At 36.6% G+C, this 24,000-nt stretch overlaps 3 protein-coding genes across 7 annotated transcripts in view; 2 read left to right on the forward strand and 1 right to left on the reverse strand.

The window, feature by feature from the left end:
- Window positions 1–24,000, forward strand: part of fam131ab (family with sequence similarity 131 member Ab) — a 335,743-nt gene that overhangs the window by 244,660 nt on the left and 67,083 nt on the right. The window lies entirely within an intron of this gene.
- Window positions 1–24,000, forward strand: part of igsf11 (immunoglobulin superfamily member 11) — a gene marked incomplete at its 3' end in the record, with an annotated part of 122,786 nt that overhangs the window by 26,929 nt on the left and 71,857 nt on the right. The gene's annotated exons all lie outside the window — the stretch shown is intronic.
- On the reverse strand, window positions 17,172–19,381 carry LOC307167201 (uncharacterized protein; the record flags this gene model as incomplete). The annotated part of the gene is made up of 3 exons (XM_079886192.1): window positions 17,172–17,267; window positions 17,848–18,416; window positions 19,285–19,381. 3 exons carry the CDS (start codon window positions 19,379–19,381, stop codon window positions 17,172–17,174), a joined length of 762 nt encoding a protein of 253 aa, XP_079742318.1.

Raw genomic sequence — 24,000 nt, forward strand, 5'->3', positions numbered from 1 at the left:
GATCGCATATACATCTATATAAGTGTATTACTGAATATAAAATTACAGACATTATGATATATTAGTTAATATATCATCACATATTTTTCAATATATGAAAAGCGGCGATTCCTTATGTATTATTCAATATATTAACACAATATATTATTCTGTACATGTTCAAATATACTGTTATATAATTTAATATATTGATCATTAATATATAGGGAAATATATATTTTCTCTAACACACACACACACACACACTCTCTTCCACTGCCTGTTTCAGTTTCAGTGCATCTGTCATTGAAATGAATGTGCGTATTGTTAACGTATGTCTAAATTAAGCTTGCATGAGGCTTTCTGAAAGGTACTGTACGTTGAATGATTAATGATCTTTGTGGGATAATGTAGGTTAAGTCTCAGGAGATTAAGAAAATAAATATTCATAGGGGAATACTTGATTAAAGCTGCACTCTGTAATTGTTCATTATTAAAGTTTTACACATTAAGAAGTTAATAGTGCATTTTTAGCATCAGCATTTAGAAGAAAGCGCTGCATTAGAGTCTCCTCGCTGCTGATTGGTGAAATGTGTGTAAAGCGTCTGTTTGTGGGACATTTCATGTCCATCTATCACTTCATGACATTCAGCACACAGAAATCAATCGTGCTCAGGGCAGATTGAGTCTCGCTCTCGCTCACCGGCTGGTTAAAGACGTTTATGGTGACTGAGGGTCCAGTGTTTGCTCAGAAACAGCCACTGATGGATGTGACTCTCACAAACCTTCAGGCTGAAGCCCATCCGCCCAAAACTACTCACACAGTGGACCCTAAAAATACAATAAAGTGAGATTTTATTTGTATATTTTATTTATTTTGTTTTATGTCTTTTTGTTTAATTTAATTTATTTGTCTAGTATCATTTTATGTATTATGTTTTATTTGCCTTGTTTATTAATTTGTCTTGTATCATTTTTATTTTGTATTTAAATTTTTTTATTTTTGTCTTGTATTTATTTATTTGTCTTGGATAATTTTTTTGTTTTATTTATAATGTTTTATTTCTCTTGTATTATTTTGGGTTAATTATTATTATTATTTTTGTCTTGGATAATTTATTTGATATTTTATTTATTTTGTTTTATTAGTCTTATATTATTGTTTTATTTATTTGTCTTGGATAATTTTTATTTTATTTATTTTGTTTTATTTGTCTTGTATTATTTAATTCAATTTGTCTTGGAAAATTTTATTTAATTTTCTATTTCATTTTAATTATTTATTCGTCTTGCATTTATTTATTTTTGTCTTGTATTATTTTATTTTATTTTATTTTCAGACAGCAGAAATAGAAATGTCCCGTCTGTCAACTAAAGGTGCATCTTTATTCATTTGGAGCTTCATTGAAGAAACTATGAAACTGTGAAGCCAGAGGATAAATAAATGCACACATAATTCCCATGATGCTTTGAAATGATTGTCAGACAGATCTTCCCCATGGTCCACCTGTAAAAGATAGTAAACTGAGGTTTGATTTGAGGCAGTGAACCATGAAGACCATCGCAGCTGCTTAGAGAACAGGTATTGATCCGTTTCACATCGCCTGGTTTCATGGGAAACTACTGACAGTGTAAGACAAGCAGAAGGAGAAATGTTGCTAACATTTTACAATAAGGTTCAGTAGTTAACATTAGTTAATGCACTAACTAACATGAACAAAGATTAATAAACACTGTAACGTATGTATTGCTCATGGTTAGTTCATGTTAACTAATGAACCTTATTGTAAAGTGTTACCGAAATGTTTGAGTTCATATTGAGATTTTGTTTGCAGACTTTGGCAGATGTGAGCACAGTTTGAGAAAGTTATCGAGTCTTTTTGTTCTCAGTTTATTCTCATCTCTGTCTAGGAGAAACAACTGTGATATTGAAGAGGACTTATTTTGAGATCAAAGACACATGATGTCACAATGAAGTCATCACCTACTGATTTGTGTTCCATCAGTCTATGGCATGTTCAGAGGTGCTAGTGTGCCGCCGTATCCATGGAAACAGACATTCGCGCGCCGTTAGCAACCATTGTTCGCCGCGGTAATGGGCTGAAATTCTCGCTGAAGTGAATCAGCGGCTGAAATTAACTTTAGCAACAGAGCAGACGGTCAAACACACTGTAGTTACAGCAGTGACGAACCTTCACGATTAGCAGCATTTAAATAAATAAAAACACTAATAAATTGGAAGTGGTTCAGACGATTGGAAATGACAGTCTGCAATCAGGCACAAAAAATAGACAGAGTGACAGAACGAGAGAAATGGCTCATGGGTTTTTCCCACCTTGTGTGCTGCCAAGAAGCGAGTGTTTTCACCAGCCTGAGCTCTTGAGGACATTCAGCTCTATATGTCTATATATTCAGCTCTATATGTCTATATATTCAGCTCTATATGTCTATATATTCAGCTCTTTATGTCTATATATTCAGCTCTATATGTATATATATTCAGCTCTATATGTCTATATATTCAGCTCTATATGTATATATATTCAGCTCTATATGTCTATATATTCAGCTCTATATGTCTATATATTCAGCTCTATATGTCTATATATTCAGCTCTTTATGTCTATATATTCAGCTCTATATGTCTATATATTCAGCTCTATATGTCTATATATTCAGCTTTTTATGTCTATATATTCAGCTTGTCTATATATTCAGCTCTATATGTCTATATATTCAGCTCTTTATGTCTATATATTCAGCTTTTTATGTCTATATATTCAGCTCTTTATGTCTATATATTCAGCTATATATGTCTATATATTCAGCTCTATATGTCTATATATTCAGCTCTTTATGTCTATATATTCAGCTCTATATGTCTATATATTCAGCTCTATATGTCTATATATTCATATATTCAGCTCTATATGTCTATATATTCAGCTTTTTATGTCTATATATTCAGCTTGTCTATATATTCAGCTCTTTATGTCTATATATTCAGCTCTTTATGTCTATATATTCAGCTTTTTATGTCTATATATTCAGCTCTTTATGTCTATATATTCAACTCTTTATGTCTATATATTCAGCTCTATATGTCTATATATTCAGCTCTTTATGTCTATATATTCAGCTTTTTATGTCTTTATATTCAGCTCTTTATGTCTATATATTCAGCTCTATATGTCTATATATTCAGCTCTATATGTCTATTTATTCAGCTCTATATATTCAGCTCTATATGTCTATATATTCAGCTCTATATGTCTATATATTCAGCTCTTTATGTCTATATATTCAGCTCTATATAGTCTATATATTCAGCTCTTTATGTCTATATATTCAGCTCTATATAGTCTATATATTCAGCTCTATATAGTCTATATATTCAGCTCTTTATGTCTATATATTCAGCTCTATATGTCTATATATTCAGCTCTATATAGTCTATATATTCAGCTCTTTATGTCTATATATTCAGCTCTATATAGTCTATATAGGTGCAATAGCATTGAATTGGAGCACCCTTCATAGGCATAGGCCCTTCATTAAAACATTATTATATGTAAAAAAAAGAAAGAAAATGATTACGTTTAATTTAGAATTAGTAAGTAGAATTATTATTAATAAAACATTTTTATATGAAAAAAGTGATTGTTAAATTACATTTATTTATAATTATTGAGTAAAATGATTTAATTAGAGTTATTAAAACAATTTTTTAAAATAAAATTACAAAAACATTATTAGAGGTAATAAATGGATTATTAATGACATTTAATTTAGAATTATTACGTACAATTATTAAAGCATTATTATATGTAAGATAAATTGATTATTCATTTAGATTTAAAATTATAAAACGGCCGGGTAGGGATCTCACTTCATGGAACAGAGCTCTCTCGTTTCTCTCAGGTTGATGTCTGATGAAAGGTTGTATTGCAGGTATTATGAGCATCAGATGGAGGCCGTCTGAAAGTGTTTTCAGCATTTACAGCACCGACAGCTAATGCATGCTCCCTTTTAATTCTGCCATTCACTTCCTTTATCTGAGGAATTCATCTTTTGTTTCATCGAGACATGGCTTATTGTTCTGTCACTTTTCTCTCTCTGGAGGGGAAATCACATATTTGTTCTGAATCTGATTTTGTAGTTTGGAAATGATTTCTTGCATAGAGAAAGATGGACATGTGTTGTTTGCTGTTGCTAAGCAGCATCGGAACTTTCATTGAACACTGATGCGCATCGTTCCAAATGTGGAGTGCATGAAGTGTCCAACATTCCAGCCTCCGGGTATTTAACCTTTTCACACGCAAGTTTAAAATATTCTGTCTGACTCCCAAAAAAATCTGATTGTTTCCATGGTGATGCGTCAATGTTTGTCACGTGACACACCGCAGCCACAACAGCGCTGAATGACTGATGATCTGCTTTTATTTACAATTTCCTTTTTTTATTCAAAATATTCACAAATGTTTTTAGCTTTAGCATTACATATCTGATATTCCGATAATATAATATGTAAAATTCAATATAATAATATATAATATAAAATTCAAATATGTGCAAGTGGATGTGTTTTGTTGTTTAAACACCTTTATAACGATTGCGTTAGTTACTTTATGCCGCTGAGAATCGGATCTGTTGGATTTGCAACACGTGAATTCATCCACGTCTCCTGAAATACAGAGAGAAGAATAGAGTAAACTTTAAAGTTACTCACACAATGTGCATCTGATATGAATAAAACGTGTCGTCTAATTATAATGGAAAGGAATATTATTATTGCCATTACCATAGACATCAGTGTGTATCTTACAAACTCTAAATGTATTGTTTTTTAGTACTTATGTAAACTTAACTTAGTACTTAAATGTCTGAAACCTAACATAAACCTTATGTGGTTGAAAACACTGAATAGTGTGTGATATATGACAAGCGCTGAGTGCGTCGTCTCTGGCAAAATAAAGTCTCATCTCATTCTCATTACTCACACCATCCTATAACATGTTGTTCTTTCGCCCCTTTCAGTGGTGATTATTATGAAGCGATGTGGTTTAGGCCTTTACCGGCGCGTTTGATGTGAGACGGGCTCCTGCCTTCTGAATTACACATGAGAAACAAGCAGAGAGGAGATGATGGCTTGAGGTTGCTGTTAGACATGCTTTACCCTGTCACTGCGTGAGCAAAATAGAGAAGCATACATTAAGAAAAACATCCATAACTCCGGCCGCGGGGTGTTTTACTGCAGTTTAATGTGCATTCAGAGGCCTTTCACGCCAGTAATGCAGCAAATGATTATTAAGAAACCTGCGAGACTGGACGAAAGCTGTAGCTTTAATTTCCATCTCTCTGTTTCTTTTTTTTTTTTTTTGTTATTTCTCAGTCAAATCACCTTTATTTATATAGCGCTTTTTACAACACTGTTTCAAAGCAGCTTTACAGAGATAACAGGAAAATAATGCAACAAAGTTTGTTTCCAGAAGAAAATAGCATCATATTCCAGCTTCAGTGATGGTTCGTCTTTGTCGTAAAAAAGTTATTAATTTAGTTCATTTATATATATAGCCGATGTCATGGTCCAGCTCAGTTCAGTTCTCATATAATGATGTCAGATCAATAATATTGTTGAATATTAAATTAAATGTCCCCAACTAAGCAAGCCAAGGCATCTAGGTATCTCCAGGTACATTAATGTGAACATAAAATCAATATTAATCCTATTTATCTATTTTAATGCATACAAAACCGTTGCATAAAATGCAAAAAGAAACCAAACTAAACTAAAAAAAGTGGTTATGTAACTGGATGACGTTCTTATATTGATGCTAGCCAGCAATTACACATAAACGCACGTGTGCTGGAGAATATAATGGCGCTACATTAAACAGTTTTTCTTTAATCTGTGTTAAAAGAACAACACACTGCTGTTAAACAGAGCGTTTGCACTGGTTTCGGAGGGACTGGTTTCAGCTTGTATAGTTTGATGGATCTGCTACAGATATTTTAATTATGTTTCCGAGCTTCAATACTCCAGAGTCCTGCAAAGATATCAGTACATACACAACTCTATCACCAATGGAAAGTGCTAGGCTGCAGAATATTCTTTTGAGTTATTTTAGACCGTTTTTTTTTGGCATGCTTATTAACTTGACAACACCATGTGTACCAAACCACACGCGATCAATAACGGCCAATTGTGTTGCTCACAGCGCTGGTTATTCTATGGACAGCTGACAGAAAACACTCAATAGCACAATCAAGAGGCGTAGACACGTGGAAAGAGATCACTGGCGGATAATTACATTATGAACCGGGGCTGGTTGGGAAAGTTTTAATTAGTTGTGCAATGAAGTGCATGGAAAAATCAATCAATATTTTGGCTTGTGCTGAAGAGAGAGGCCGGTTCAGGCGACAGACTGCGGTGATTTATTGTGCTATTAAGATTTATTGTGTTGCTCAGTTGATTCTCCAAGACAGCAATGGAGAGTTTGCTGAAGTCTCCTGGTTCTCAGATTTAGTGTTGTTTGTCACAATACTAGAATTTCTAACTTTGATACGATACCTTGAAAAACATATTCGATACAATTTTCGAAAAACCATAGATATTTTTAGTATTATCTCAAGTCTCAATGTTTGATCCCAATTCACCAAAATATGATCTCAAACATTCCTCTTCAAATTTTTCCAAAAGCACATAATCTGAGTTGCTCCACATTCATTTTAAAGCTCTTATATTTATAGTATGACAACTACTGACTCATTTTCGTCTTTTTATTTCTTTAAAGGAATTTGAGGAGAAATATAATTCAGGGCTGAGAACTTCATTAAGCTTTAAAAGAGCAACTAACGTCTAACGTGTGTTTTCAGGTTAATGTGTGTGTTTAAAGAATACTAGGATTTCTAACTTCGATACAATACCTTGAAAAATATCGATATTTGATACAATTTTTGATACCACAGGGAAAAATATATATATATATATTTTTTTTTTTATTATTTTTTTTTTCATTTTTATTAATTTTTTATAATACAAAATACATATCCGGGACATTAAAACAAACAAAATTGGAAAAATAAAACAAACAAACAATGACAACAACAAAAGAAGACATCTGAGTAAAAATATTACAGCAACTATAATGCACCAACACAATCCAGAGATTTGCCCAGCAAATTAGTGAATGAATCCCACATGCTCTTTCCTTTCCTTAATAAAACTCCATAATCGACATATGAAACGTTGATCCAGCCTCAGACTTCCAGTGTTGCAAAGAAGCATGATGAGGGAAACAGCTTGAAAAAACATATATTTTTAGTATTATCTCAAGTCTCAATGTTTGATCCCAATTCACCAAAATATGATCTCAAACATTTCTCATCCAATTTTTCCAAAAGCAAATAATGATTTGCTTCACATTCATTTTATAGCTCTTATACTCATAGTATGGCAACTACTGACTCATTGTCTTAATTTTCTAAATTTCTTAATTTTCTTAAATTTTCTTAATTTTCTAAATGTTCTAAATGTCTTAATTTTCTTAATTTTCTTTCATTTTTCTTAATTTTCTCTTTCTTTAAAGGAATTTGAGGAGAAATATAATTCACGGCTGAGAACTTCATTAAGTTTTAAAAGAGCAACTAACGTCTAACATGTGTTTTCGGGTTAAAGTGTTTAAAGACCGCCTCCGCTGATGAGTTGAGGGCAGGTTTGTTTATACAGTACATGTAGTTATCAGGCTTAATTACTGTCATTTACTGCTTGTTAGTGTGAACGCTTATTTTAGAAGTATGCACACACACACACACACACACACACACACAAAACAATTGCATGCAGGATAAAGAGCACAAGTTTGTCGTTCTCGTATTTAGATTTGTTTTCAGTCTCTGTCCCGTATCCTGCATCTCTTCTGAACACGTGTAATCTCACATGTCGTGTGTGTTTGTCCGTGTTTCCGGCTGTTTGCCGTCTGATGCTGAACTGACCGAGTCTCATTTCAGAGAGAAACACACAGAGAGAGAGAGAGAGAGAGAGAGAGAGAGAGAGAGAGAGAGAGAGAGAGAGAGTATTAACAGAGGCTCAGGGTGTCTCTCGCTCTCTCTCTCTCTCTCTTGTATGGGTATTTCTAACAGATGGAGTTTCTCTGGACGGCTCTCCCTCAGAGAATCATGGGAGTATTTTAGTCCAGAGTAATCCTGACCATCTGCTGTCTTCCTCTCTGCCTCCAACTGCCCCTCCAAGCATCCCACTATTGCCCTCCATGCCTCCATCCATCCAGTGCCAGTTTCAGAGCCCATCATCCACAGCCCCAAACCTTCCTTTACCTGGTCTATCCTTTACAACAGTTTCATATGTGACCCTGGATCACAGAACCAGTCTCGAGTCGCACGGGTATATCTGTGGCAATATCCAACAATACATTGTATGGGTCAAAATTATCCATTTTTCTATTATGCCAAAAATCATGAGGATATTAAGTAAAGATCATGTTCCATGAAGATATTTAGTAAATTTCCTACCGTAAATATATAAAACATGTATTTGTGTGAGTGAATGCAGCACAATCGCCAACATAAATGAACAAATTTAAAGGAGATTTTCTCAATGTTTCCATTTTTTTGCACCCTCAGATTCCAGATTTTCAATAGTTGTATCTTGACCAAATATTGTCCTATCATATAACCACACATCAATGGAAAGCTTATTTATTCAGCTTTATGATGATGTATACATCTCAATTTCTAAAAATTTACCCATGTGACTGGTTTTGTGGTCCAGGGTCACAAATATAGACCTCTTTTTAGGGTTCTTGACTCAATTTTAAAGAACTCTTCATGCCAAAAATGCTCTATATAAGGAGAAATACCTTATTTTTTTCTTTTACTCAATTGTAAAGTCCCCCTGTAGTCAATCATTGTATCCCTTAAAACTCATCTTTGATCACCAAAATAACATATTTAAATGTTTTTCATGTCTTTAAATAGCTTAAATGTAACTCGACACCCTCATTTAGTAAAAAATACATTCTAACTAATTGAATATTGCTTGTTCTACAGCTGGCCGTATTTTCACCATGTTCTTACTTTATTACAGAATAAATGTAATTATTTTCACAATGAACAGATTTATGCTGATTATAAGCAATTTGAATAAATGCATTTAAAAAAAATATGATTATTTACATAAAACCAAACAGATGCAAGTATTTAATAATAAACTATGCCATGATTTGAGTGCAGAAATCGTACCTGTTTCATTGATGTTTGACGGGCAAATATGCATCACATTAAGTTTATTAGCTTGATTATGTCAAAACCGTGTAATCCAAATGCATGGGAATTTTATATGCAATTCAAATACATAAATATGTTTTGAAGTGTTCCCAGGGAATGCATAAAGTAATAAAATACAAATGCGATATAAATGTAAATTCCTCTACTGCTGCTCTCTGCCTTCCCAGCATGCATCTGTTCCTCCAGCAGAGGCAGGGCTAATCTGAGCGTTCTGATTGGCCGGAGAATTATGGCATGGGCAGTTTTGCTGAGTGTGTAGAATTAGAGTGAGAATGTGAAATATGAACACACACACACACACACACACACACACACACACACACACACACACACACACACACACCGTCAGTGTTTTTGATCATTAGATGTGTCTATAATAATCTTCCTCATCCGGCATATGTCATCATTGTTATAGGATTACAATAATTCTTCAATTCCTACTTGAAATGGTGGATAATGAACTAATAAACGATAATCCACTTATGATAATGAGTGTTTGAGAGTGACATCAGATGAAGATATTCTCACACGCAGCAGAATGGATCAATCTGGCTAATATGTTTCATCAGACGTGTTGCTGAAACGCGCGCTCATGAATTCTGCCAACTGTGCAGAAAGTTGGTTTTAATGTGTCTCCGTTCAGATCCGATCACGCTGACTGATTGGAGGACCTAATGAAATTTTCATGATGAAATTTTTGTAGAACATGTATTTTATTTTGCACTGTGCCGGTGCTTTACATTTACATTTATAATCACAATCAAAATCTTGAATCATTACCAAACTAACCCTAACTCACTCTCTCTCTCACACACACACACACACACACACACACACACACACAGGGCTTGAATTGATTGAAATGATATTTACTTTATTGAGCTTTTTATGATGCGCATCGAGGGGTTTGTTTGGTAAATGTGTTTCCCTCGTAGTTTCTGCAAGTTTTCTTATGAGATAATCTTTATTTATCCGTCTCAATTGAGCGTGTGAGTTTTTATGCACATTTTTTGAATTTATGCACATCTTGGTGTTTCAATCCAGCGTTTTTTAATGCGATATCCCAAAATGTGCATAAAAAGAGGTGGATGGAAACATAGATATTGTCATATCTCAACAGGAACACACTGGAAACCTGTATAAAACATAATTAATTTATTAGAATTTTAATTCTTTTAGTTTTCAAATATTTGTTTTTTTTTTTTGTTTTTTTTTAAATTGTTTTCATTATTATTGTGCATATATTCTCTCTCTCTCTCTCTCTCTCTCTCTCTCTCTCTCTCTCTCTCTCTCTCTCTCTCTCTCTCTATATATATAATTATTTCTATAGTACCATGTTTAATGCAGGTGTGTTTCAAGTTTTGTATTATAGCATATAAAAACATAAAACAAAAATTTATTTATGTCCATTGTTATTTGTTTTGGAGCAATGGAAATGTGTTTAAATAGATTTTTCTTCCCTGTTGTTAACTTATATTTTAGTTAACAAAAATGTTTTAATTTAGTTTTCGTTTGATTTTTCACTAACAATAAACCGTTTATACTTCTTGTTTATGATTTACTCTATATATATAAATAATTTCACCTTTATTGGACCTCATTGACCCTGTATATATGTATATATATATATATATATATTTATCACACTGTGCATGTTGAATATGTGAGGATACGATAATATATTAGTGCTTGTCTCGAGGGAATCGCCATGCAGAAAAACCCAACAATAAGATCCTGACACGCGTAACAATACAGAGACATAATAGAGTATCTCATGAAAACAGTGACATTGAAAATGAACGGAGGACTAAAACAATAAAGATGTTGCCCATCGAGGGACCAGGCATCGGGCCGCACGGATAATTGAGGTACAATACGACAATTGTCACACACTTTACGAGAGCATCCCGTCGCAGATCACAGCGTGAACACACTTCATCACAATGATTCAGCACACAAAAGCGTCGAGCTCCACCGAGACTGTCACGCTGAACACTGAGAAACACAGAGAGAGAGAGAGAGATCCCTGCAGAACCTTAGAGAACAGGACAATTACACACTCGGCTGCCTGTGCAAACACACACTTATCTGTGGAAATGAAGACCATAGGCTTCTGTTGTTTTAAATGAAGCGACTGTAGATATGATGATGACTATAGACTTGCATTAGTGTGCGATTCAGATCATCGATCACATGATATGTGAATTAAAGGATTCGTTCACTTCAGAATTAAAATGTCCTGATCATTTACTCTCCCCCTCGTCATCCAAGATGTTCATGTCTTTCTTTCTTCAGTTGAATAGAAATGAAGGTTTTTGAGAAACACTCCAGGATGTTTCTCCATATAGTGACTTCAATGGAGTCCAACGGGTCGAAGGTCCAGAGGTGAGTTTCAGTGCAGCTTCAAAGTCTCTTCACGATCCAGCCGAGGAATAAGAGTCTTATCTAGACAAACATTTTTAGACATTTTATAAAAAAATCAACATTTATAGACTTTTTAACCACAAATACTCATCATGCATTAGCTGTGACGCCCCACACATTACGTAATCTCGTTGGAAGGTCAAGCGGGACATAGGCGTAAGATCCGACCCAATGTTTACAAAGCGAACGTGCAATGACTGAGCCTTTACAAAAAAATAAATAAATAAAAGGTAAAACAACGATGTCCGCTGGTTTGTCTAGATAAGACTCTTCTTCCTCGGCTGGATCGTGTCGAGACTTTGAAGCTGCACTGAAACTCACATCTGGACCTTCGACCCGTTGGACCTCAAAACACCATTCAAACCCTTGTTACGGATGCGGAAAACGCAGAAAATCGAACCCAATTCGATTTTTTTTTTGACGGACAAAAGTTTCAGAGACAGTGTACAAGTGTGATTGACATAACGTGAGGTCGTATTTATTTTTTAACGTGCGAAAATTTCGGATGCGAATTTCGGGCCTTTAAACTGTACCTTATCGTTAATACGTGTTTCCTGAAACGTTCTTAGTTAAGAATACCTTCTGTAAGTCATACGTTCGTAACATTGGTCTGGACCACTCTGAGCTTTACCGTATCACTGTTGATCTCAGTCTATATGAATATAATCCTGAAGTTTTAACACACCCAGACAATGTTCAGTTAGGCTAATTCAAGTGTTTTCATGCAAAGAATAAAATTGTTGTTAGATTTTTTATTATATTATTATTAGGGCTGTTAAACGATTAATCGCGATTAATCGCATCCAAAATAAAAGTTTGTTTTTACATAATATATGTGTGTGTACGTACGGTGTATAATTATTTTCTATATATAAATACACACACATGCATGTATATATATTTAAGAAATATTTGCATGTATATACTGTGCATATATATTTATATTATATATAATTTATATTATATAAATATTTTATATATAAATAACAAATTTTTCTTAAATATATATGCATGTGTGTGTATTTATATATAGAAAATAATTATACTCCATACACACACATATATTATGTAAACACAAACTTTTATTTTGGATGCGATTAATCGCGATTAATCGTTTGACAGCCCTAATTATTATATATATTATTTAATAAAAGAGCGTGTTTTAAGGCCAGTGAAAGCATAGGCTACTGTCAGTAGTCCTATTCGGACACTAATTGTTTCTCATGGGCTCGTATATTAAACATTTACAGGGGTAAGTCGGTGATTTAAGTGCCGTCCGAATCCATAATATCAGTGTTTTTTCTCACCCAACCCGCGTAAAAAAAAACAGGTCGTGTGGTAAATGTAAAATCAAAATGGACCCTATTTACTTTGTTAGCGCACGTTACTAAACCAATCAATCCGTGCAAGACACGTCTAAACACGCCGTTAGAATCCGTTAATTATTTTTTTAACTTTATTTAATGTATTTTTTGTTAAAACAAAACCATATAACACATATAAACCAACACTCACACATACTTTCCACAACATCTAACAATAACACACACATATACACAAATGTAAGAAATAATAACGATAATAATAAAAAAAAAAAAAAAACGTAGATCCTCCTTTGTTCAAAGTAATTCAACATCATTCATCATCATTTGTTGATGCGTTAACTTTAATTGTAGGAGAAACTGGTTCATTTTGAGCTTTTTTCCCAGTATTTTCGTATTCCGGGTTTAAATGTACATCGTGTCGAGATTACAGGTCTGCAACAAACTGCCAGACAGTCACCCAGGGTTGACTTTTCCCCCGTCCCACTCTGAAATATTTAGCTTCCCGCATACACGACATGTGCTGATTAATATGTGAGTGTGTGTGAATGTGTGTGTGAGTGTGTGAGAGATGTCAGTGCCCTTGTTAGCTCAGACAGATGCTCCACAGGCGTGTGTTAAAGCACAGATCTGTTCTCTGTGGAGCCGTAGCTCTGCTCCGACACGCAGACGGTCCAGAGAGACCCAGTGTGTGTGTGTGTGTGTGTGTGTCCAGAGGAGAGACACTCGCGTTACTGAGACCCAGTGTGTGTGTGTGTGTGTCCAGAGGAGAGACGCTCGCGTTACTGAGACCCAGTGTGTGTGTGTGTGTGTGTGTCCAGAGGAGAGACACTCGCGTTACTGAGACCCAGTGTGTGTGTGTGTGTGTGTCCAGAGGAGAGACGCTCGCGTTACTGAGACCCAGTGTGTGTGTGTGTGTGTGTGTCCAGAGGAGAGACGCTCGCGTTACTGAGACCCAGTGTGTGTGTGTGTGTGTGTCCAGAGGAGAGACACTCGCGTTACTGAGACCCAGTGTGTGTGTGTGTGTGTCCAGAGGAGAGACGCTCACGTTACTGTACTGAACATCTCACAGAGACCAGTGTGTGTGTGTGTGTGTGTGTGTGTGTGTGTCTGTGTGTGAGTATGTGTTTCTCTGATGCATCACGATTCTCTTTTCAATGGTTCAGGATGGATTCTGTAAACTTTTAAAGTCACTATTAAATCAAAATGGACAATTCTTGTTTTTTCTTCGATTCATCCGTGCACATCATTATTTATTTTTAATTTATATTCCTGGTAATCTAGAATCAGAATAACTTCCTCTCTTCTCTGATGATGAGGGCGGGGCTATAACCTGTCACTCACATGAGATCCACCAATAGCAAACCACAACCATCCAATCAATTTCCCACAGACAAAATCAAGCCCCGCCCACATTTTGCCCACATTACTGATGTGTCCAGATCGCTCACACTCACTATTATATGTTTGGTCTAAAACTAAACTAAAAGCACATAACAGGCACAATACCAGTATAAACATGAATATCTATACTAAGGGGGTCGATTTAAAATCGAAATCGATTGGAATTAATGCTCAATCTCGATCATCAAATCAAAAAATGGAATCGTCAATGCTGCCACGCCCCATATGTCACATCAGCTCGGCTTGTCTGTAATGGATAAAACTCCTTTTCTAGAGAATATTGAAGCCTTTATTTTAAAACACATTGCAGCTGCACAGCGAGAGCATCATAGCTCGTCTGAGCGAGCTGGCTGTGCTGCGGCAACTGCACGAACCTATGGCGAGTTAGCAGTGGCGTGCGGTCCAATGGGAGCACTTGGCGCCCTGCCAACCTCGAGCGCGCCAATTTGGACGCGGCTGAAGTGTATAAATTCAGAGAAAACTCACCAAAGGACTTTAGGTTTAAATCGACTGAAGCGAAGTACCTGATATGAGCGAAATAGCACGGCAAGGCAACGCAGTACTCGTTCCCTTATCTCTGAGGGAACCGAGGTTACGCAAGTAACCAAGTACGTTCCCCACGAGAACGTTCTCTCGTACTGCATTGCAAACTGGGGAACCCAATTTAAAACGCCGTGCTATTCGCCTGTGACTGCTCTGAGGAGTCCAGGGAGCCCCGGGACTATATAGGTAATAGGTTATATTGTTTAAGTTTCCAATTGACTGAAGATATAAGTTATTGTTACATTATGTTGTTAATAAACGTTTTAAATTTGACAATGTAGTGTGTGGTACATTGCGAACAAAGGTCAGATATTATTATATTGCATAAAAGTCTTGTGCTTTCAAATTTTTTTTTTTAAATCGAGAATCGAACCGAACCGTGACTTTAGAATCGAAAATGTAATCGAATCGAGGATTTGGAGAATCGTGACACCCTTAATATATACAATACGTGTCACATGACTAAACTTACGTCATCGTTTTGACAGTCCACACCACAATGCGAAAACAGCGTTTTCAAATGTATCCACTTTGGAGAGTGTTTTCAAAAAGGTTAGTTTTCATTAATAAACACGCCGTCTCAGTGTGAAGGACAGAAGAACGGAGAGAAAAAGATGCGTTTGAAAGCGTATTATTGTGGACAAGGCCTGAATCGTGAGGAGTCTTCCCAGCCCTACTGTACAGTATCGTGAGTGTCTCTCCTCTGGACACACACACACACACACACACACACACACACACACACACACACACACACACACACACACACACACTCATGCATCAGAGAATCGTTTCTTTTCTCCCTATTAGACAGTGATGAGATGAACTGGAGAGCAAAGACTAGAATATCTCCAGGTTGAACTCTTTGATGTGAGACTCCGTCCTGCTGTGTTACTGCTCACACACACACACACACACACACACACACACACACACACACACACACACACACACACACACACTCACTCACTCACTCACACACTCACACACACACACACACACACACACACACACACACACACACTCACTCACTCACTCACACACACACACACACACACACACACACACACACACACACACACACTCACACTCACACACACACACACACACACTCACACACACACACACACACACACACACACACACACACACACACACACACACACACGCATCTCTTGTGCACACACACACCCTCACTCACTCACACACACACACACACACACACACACTCACTCACTCACACACACTCACACACTCACTCATACACACACACACACACACACACACACACACACACACACACACACACACACTCACTCACTCCTATCTGAGTGTGATTAGCAGTGAGAGGTATTTAGCTCTGTTGCCTCGTCAGAGTAATCAGATCTGTGATCAGTGTGTCTGTGAGACGGACAGCAGTGTGTGATGTGTGTGTGTGTGAGCGGTGTGTGTGAAGCGCTGGCTCCTGTACAGCCGTGATTCGCCACAGGTCTCCATTTCAACATCCTCCAGTGAAACACCAACAAGTAGAGGCGTCTCACAATATATCGCAATACAGAAGTGCATCAGTATCGCGGACAGTGACAATATGTATTGTGTAGAATTCACAATAAAGGAGAAAGTGTTCAGAGTTTTAGTGTCAGTATTACATTAAACTACTATATATAATGTTGAATATGATGTATAATAATGCAGTGGGGGAATATGTGTGTGTCCTGAATGTCACATGTCTTGTTACCAGTAAAAGTGGCCGACATTATTGTAAATATATCTAGTCAGTGACAGAGTTCAAGCATATTCATCTACAACAATTCTGTATTTTCAGCTTCAGAATCATGAATATTGTTATTCTGGCGTCTCTATTGCCGGTTCATTGGGTTTCCAGCATCAAGTCCAAGACTATATTCACTTACACACACACTGTAACACCAAATTTAGCATTTTAATCAACAGTTCATTTTTTGTTAAGCTTTTACCACATGTCTTGGAGTATCGCAATAATATGGTATCGTGAGTTCAGGATCGAGATATGTATCGGATCGTGACATGAGGGAATCGCACGTGATGCTCATAAAGAGCTCATGCATCAGCATCAGTGTTTGCTCTGTGTTTCGCTGATGCCTCTGGATGGCCGGGACAGGGCAATAACACACACTTCCTCCCTCAACATCAGTTCACAGAGGAAGTGCCTGTGATTTATTCATCCTGAGTGTGTTCGCTGCTGTCGTACATGGCCAGCCTCTCTCCCGGCACTGTCACATCCACTGAACACTGGTGTGCCGTCACAACTTCCTGTTTTAACAGGAAATACATCAACACTGTCTGGAAGCAAAACTACACGAGACCAAAAGATCTTCAGTCTTAAAACATAATAATCCTGTAGTGACTGAGTCTCGTGTCATTCTGAAGCTGATCGCACAGCGCCTTGAGTGACATATAAAGAGTCCTCTTCTTCTTCCTCATCTTCCTCTTCTTCCTCATCTTCCTCTTCTTCCTCTTTTTCTTCCTCTTCTTCTTCTTCTTCTTCCCCTTTTTCCTATTTTTCTTCCTCATCTTCTTCTTCCTCATCTTCTTCTTCCCCTTCTTCCTCTTTTTCTTCCTCTTCTTCTTCCCCTTCTTCTTCCTCATCTTCATATTCCTCTTCTTCCTCATCTTCTTCTTCCTCATCTTCATCTTCTTCCTCATCTTCTTCTTCCTCATCTTCTTCCCCTTCTTCCTCTTTTTCTTCCTCTTCTTCCTCATCTTCATCTTCTTCTTCCTCATCTTCTTCTTCCTCTTCTTCTTCTTCTTCTTCCTCATCTTCTTCTTCCTCTTCTTCCTCATCTTCTTCTTCCTCTTCTTCTTCTTCTTCTTCTTCCTCTTCTTCTTCTTCTTCTTCCTCATCTTCTTCCCCTTCTTCCTCTTTTTCTTCCTCTTCTTCCTCATCTTCTTCTTCCCCTTCTTCTTCCTCATCTTCATCTTCTTCTTCCTCTTCTTCCTCATCTTCTTCTTCCTCTTCTTCTTCTTCTTCTTCCTCTTCTTCTTCTTCTTCCTCTTCTTCTTCTTCTTCTTCTTCCTCTTCTTCTTCTTCTTCTTCCTCATCTTCTTCTTCCCCTTCTTCCTCTTTTTCTTCCTCTTCTTCCTCATCTTCTTCTTCCCCTTCTTCTTCCTCATCTTCATCTTCTTTTTCCTCTTCTTCCTCATCTTCTTCTTCCTCTTCTTCTTCTTCTTCTTCTTCTTCTTCTTCTTCCCCTTCTTCCTCTTTTTCTTCTTCTTCTTCCTCATCTTCATCTTCTTCTTCCTCATCTTCTTCTTCTTCTTCCTCTTCTTCCTCATCTTCTTCTTCCCCTTCTTCCTCTTTTTCTTCCTCTTCTTCCTCTTCTTCCTCATCTTCCTCTTCTTCCACTTTTTCTTCCTCTTCTTCTTCTTCTTCCTCTTTTTCTTCCTCTTCTTCCTCATCTTCTTCTTCCCTTTCCTCTTCTTCCTCATCTTCTTTTTCCTCTTCTTCCTCATCTTCTTCTTCTTCTTCCTCTTCTTCTTCTTCCTCTTCTTCCTCATCTTCATCTTCTTCTTCCTCTTCTTCTTCTTCTTCCTCTTTTTCTTCCTCTTCTTCTTCTTCTTCCCCTTTTTCTTCCTCATCTTCATCTTCTTCTTCTTTTTCCTCTTCTTCCTCATCTTCTTCTTCCCCTTCTTCTTCCTCATCTTCTTCCCCTTCTTCCTCATCTTCTTCTTCCTCTTCTTCCTCATCTTCTTTCCCATCTTCTTCTTCCCCTTCTTCCTCTTCTTCCTCATCTTCTTCTTCTTCCTCCTCTTCTTCTTCCCCTTCTTTCTCTTCTTCCCCTTCTTCCTCTTCCTCTTTTTCCTCTTTTTCTTCATCTTCCTCTTCTTCTTCTTCCTCTTTTTCTTCCTCATCATCATCTTCTTTTTCTTCCTCTTCTTCCCCTTCTTCCTCTTCCTCATCTTCCTCTACCTCTTCTTCTTCCTCTTCTTCCCCTTCTTCCTCTTCCTCTTCCTCATCTTCCTCTACCTCTTCTTCTTCTTCTTCTTCTTCCTCTTCTGCTGCTGCTTGCTCTTCTTTTGCTCCGTATTCCAATCCTTTTCTTCTTCCCTTCTTTAACTGCGTCTCGTTTCGAAGACCGTGTCCTCCAGAGGTCGCATCTGTCGGCCGTGTACGTCTGCCTCATTTTAGTAAAGTCAACATTACAATCCAAAGTCATATGGAAATCACAACAATTTACGTTTCACAAGAAATAAACAGTTTTTATTATGGCTACTTTTCTGAAACAAGACATCCTTTATGACATGGTGGACGCAGCCTTCGAAATGAGACGCAGCATTAGTCTTCCTCTTCTCTTCCTCTTCTCCTTCAACTCTTTCCTCTTCTGCCTCTTGTTCGTGATGAAATTAATCTCATAACCTTTTACCATCAACTCAGTGAAAGAGCCTGTGAGGGTGAATGTCAAGTGTCGAATGTTCTGTGGTATTTTCCCAAACACAATTCTTCTGCAGAATTCCTTGTATATCTAATATGGTTTGCTATGCCATTGATTCCCATTCACTTCCCATCCAGACGGATTGATCTGACGGATTGCTGTGCACCTTCAGTGGTTTCTAAGCCATTTGTTTTGACGAATGTTAAAGCCCATTTTTCAAGCGTAGTCGTGGGGATTGGCTTTGACCAGGAGTTGGATTGCGTGTGCGGTTGTGTTTGCGTGCTCTGTGACATTGAGAAAAGTTGGGATGGATGTGAACAGAAAGAGTTTTCCCCGTGTGGCTTCACATCATGAAATAAACTTGGAAAGCTTTGCTGTGAAGAGAAACGGAGAGCGATGTCAAGACTCAGCAGAACTCACGTTAATGTTACGTAAAGGCTTTTCATTTGGGGAGGGAGAAATCTGCGGGTCATGTTTTATTTATGCTGAATGAATTATTGAAGTTATGATGATATACCTCTCCTCCTTCTTTCTGCCTCGCTTAAACATAAGAAAGAATAATCATAAACATTATTCGCCATAATCTAGACCCGAGTGCATCAGCTGAGCTGTGTTTAAATGCGTGTCCCAGTGTTTTGCATTTAATCTTTCTGCAAAGTCTCCTTCTCACTTTATCCTTATTCTCCTCCCTCTTTCTTTCATCTGTCTTGCTCTTTGCCCTTCACTCCGTTTCATCTCATCTCATTCTCCCGTTCTTTAAACCTTCTCAGCATTTCACAATGCAGCTTTCTGTGCAGGATGAGAGAACAACTGGCTTTTCTACGAAGACCCTTATGACCCGCACTATAAGAAGAATCACAACTGTGGTCTCTTTAATATCTCAGTTGTGTCTCACTAGAGTACAGAGACCATTAGGTGACACGGTGATGGAAAAAATATGAGATGAGATGGAAAATTAGCTCGCAAAACTATTGCGTTTCACAGATAAACATTGCGTTTTCTCTCAAAACGTTTGCGTTTGCTCACAAAAATGTTACATTCCCCAAATAAACTTTGTGTTCTTGCTTAAAATACTTGCATTCGCAAGCACAACGATTGAGTTCCCTTCGATAAACTTTGCGTTTTCTCTCAAAACATTTGTGTTCCCTCAATAAACTTTGCGTTCTTGCTTAAAACACTTGCATTCACTCGCAAAATGATTGAGTTTCCTCAATAAACTGCGTTTTCTCTCAAAACATTTGCGTTTGCTCACGTTGCTCACGTTGAAAACGTTACGTTCCCCAAATAAACTTTGCGTTCTTGCTTAAAATACTTGCATTCGCACGCACAACGATTGAGTTCCCTTCGATAAACTTTGCGTTTTCTCTCAAAACATTTGTGTTTGTTCACAAAACTATTGTGTTCCCCAAATAAAATTTACGTTCTTGCTTAAAATACTTATATTCACTCTCAAAAAATGTGCGTTCCCTCAATAAACTTTGCGTTTTCTCTCAAAACATTTGCGTTTGCACGCAGAACGATTGCGTTCCCCCGATAAAATTTGCATACTTGCTTAAAATACTTTTTAAGCGAAACGATTGCGTTCCACAAATAAATGTTGTGCTCACTCTCAAAACATTTGCGTTTGCTCAAACAAAATATTGCGTTCCAATAAACTTTGCATTCTCTTAAAACATTTGTGTTTTCGCGTAAAACTAAAATGTATAATTTAAGGGCTTTGGGGTCTCCGAACTAGAGATAAAAGTCTACCTTAGGTCTTAAAAAAACAACAATAATTTTACATGTCTCTCTTCTAGTTTCAGAAGAGATCTCGAAATTGTCTCAAACTTTGCCAAGATAACAAAATCTGCAATCAAATGCAAGAGATAAATTCATCCAAAGGATATGTGCTGCTCCACATTACAGTTTTTTTCAGTCGCTAACAAGCGTTTGTCCAGCCAGTGTTCACATTTTCAAAACTCTAAACACAATTAGCACAGCATCGGTCTTTTGTGGCCATACCATTCACACATTTCTTGTCGTTTTCACACAATATGCAGTCAGTGAACACATTTCCATAATGCTTAAATTTTCTTAACAGACAATCTATACCTCCCAACAAAATGATGGATTGTTTTTGTAGTATTTACAAATGTTAACACACAACATCCCACAATAGCAAAAACAATATTCCAAACCTTAGATACTGTATGGACTGCATATATTTACTGTATTTACCATTTACATGAAACTTTTACCATTTTTGTAAATTTCATGATTTTAGCAAAATGTGATTTTGATTGCTAGCAAAATGTGTTGCTTTTGAACAATGTCATGAAGAAACAAGCTTTTCGAGTCCATATGCATCTTCCTGGAGTAATGATGCTGAAAATTCAGCTTTTCATCACAGGAATAAATTACATTTTACACAATTTGTTACATGACATACATATTTTTAAACAGAAATCAGTTATTTCAAATTGTACTAATATTTTACAATATGAAAGTTTATAAAAAACTCTGCTTCTGCAATGATATCAGTTCAAAAACAATATATCAGTGAGAGAGTCAAGGAGCTACAACGACAATATGTCCAGGTATAGTGTACTGTATATTCAATTCAATGTCCAGTTCTATAAGCTTTGCACTTTGCAAGTAGGTAACCTACACAGTACAGTATAGTATACAGTAATGACATGATTTACATAATCTTTGTTTTGAGAGTTATGGAATTGGTGGCCAACCAGGCCCCTCATGAATTCATATACATAGATGAGGCAGGATTCAATCTGGCCAAAAGGCGTCGACCTGGACAAAATGTAATGTGGAGGTGGAAGGTTTATGACCATCAGCCACATGAGCAGATGTCCCTCCTTGAAGCCATTGATGCTAGCTCCAAGAGTGGATCCGACATACCAAGCAGTTTTATCCCAGGTGCATCGCCTTGGATGATATCAGATGTGATCTTGATGAAAACATGTGGCCTAACCCTGAAGATCGCAGAGATTAGATACAGTAATTTTATGTTTTTTTTGTCCCCCTCCCTTTTTTTTTGCTGTTGTTTTTTTGTTCACAATGCTCTTGTGAGTTTAATGGATATTTTGTTCACTGTAAGCAATACTGTAAAACTTTTTCTGTTCTATCAAACCGTGTTTCTACTGTACCTCCTGTAGTAAAGGACAGTAAAGGAATAAAAACTGATTTGCTTTTTACTGGAATGCTTATGAATGTGACTGTACTGTACATGTGGACATACAGTTCCCAACCAAGAAATTTAGTGTAAAACGGTGAATTGCACGTTTTGCATGCAAATACCTGTAAAACTGAAACATAAAAGTCTATGCAGTTTTTGTAATGTCAACAATAGCCAGTATTTTGAAACCTGGTGTACTTTGATTGAGTGCATGTACCTTGTGAAGTGAAAACAAGTGTTATTCTTTGACAGAATTATTTCATTTTGAGACAGATTTCCAGTGTTTTGGTAAAGTTAGTGTGTGCGCAGAGAAACATGTGTTCTGTTTTGAAATGAAGAGTTAGTATATATTTAACAAAATGTGTTTTTGAGAAGACAATTAACCATTTGGCCAATTGTGTTTTGTAGGTGTGAGTCTGTGTTAAGAGTTTAGAAAAAGTATCTGAAGTATGGGTAAGCGCTTGTTAGCGATTGAAAAAAACTGTAATATCATAACTTTATACTCTTACAGTATGACAACTATTGACTCATCTGTGACCATTATACTTCTCAAGAAAATTAAGGAGACACATTTGAGGCACAGGGGCCGGTTGCACCAGCTGTGCGTAAGTTACAACTTAGCTTAGTTTTGACGTAAATGGACACTAAGTCACGACTTACGCACTTCTAAATATTTTTGCATTGCACCATTAAACTTAGTTGAAGCGTAACTCTACGTATAAACTAAATATTTACGGAAGCCTCCGATCAGGAGTAACGGTGGGACTAAAATATCAGACAGACTGAACTTCATCAATAAGCTCTTCTTTTACCTGACAGACTTCAATTCTTTAGACATATATGATAATGTTGACATTTATACTCGCTTACATTTTAAGAGAGAGAACACTATGTGAAAAGATTACTTTGTTAGCGGCTCTTTAACACGAACCCGTCCTAAACAGCGCGCCGCTGTGTGCATGTTGTGCATGTCAAATATCAGTCATAATAATCAATAAACGTAATTTCTTATATTTTTTGTATCAATATTTATTTATTGATCCTTATTCATTTAATTTCAAATACAGTTTCTGAATGTTATTTACATATAAAAACACTTGTTATTAATGATCAGGCTATCGTATTTAATGGAAACTTATTTTTACCATACCATACCATACCATACCACTTTATTTATATAGCACAATTTAAACAAACAACAAGGTTACCAAAGTGCTTTACAGAGATAAAAATATAAAACAAAAACAAACAAAAATAAATAAATAAATAAAAGCATCAACAATGACAACGACAACGAAGACCACATCAGCTCTCATGTTGAATCAAAAGCCAAGGAATAAAAATATGTTTTTAAACGAGATTTAAATGTGTGGAGGGTGGGCGCAACTTTAATGTGCGGCGGTAAATCATTCCACAATTTGGGAGCAACTGCTGAAAAAGA

Source organism: Squalius cephalus, assembly GCF_949319135.1.
Source record: "Squalius cephalus genome assembly, chromosome: 11".
Taxonomy (NCBI): Eukaryota; Metazoa; Chordata; class Actinopteri; order Cypriniformes; family Leuciscidae; genus Squalius; species Squalius cephalus.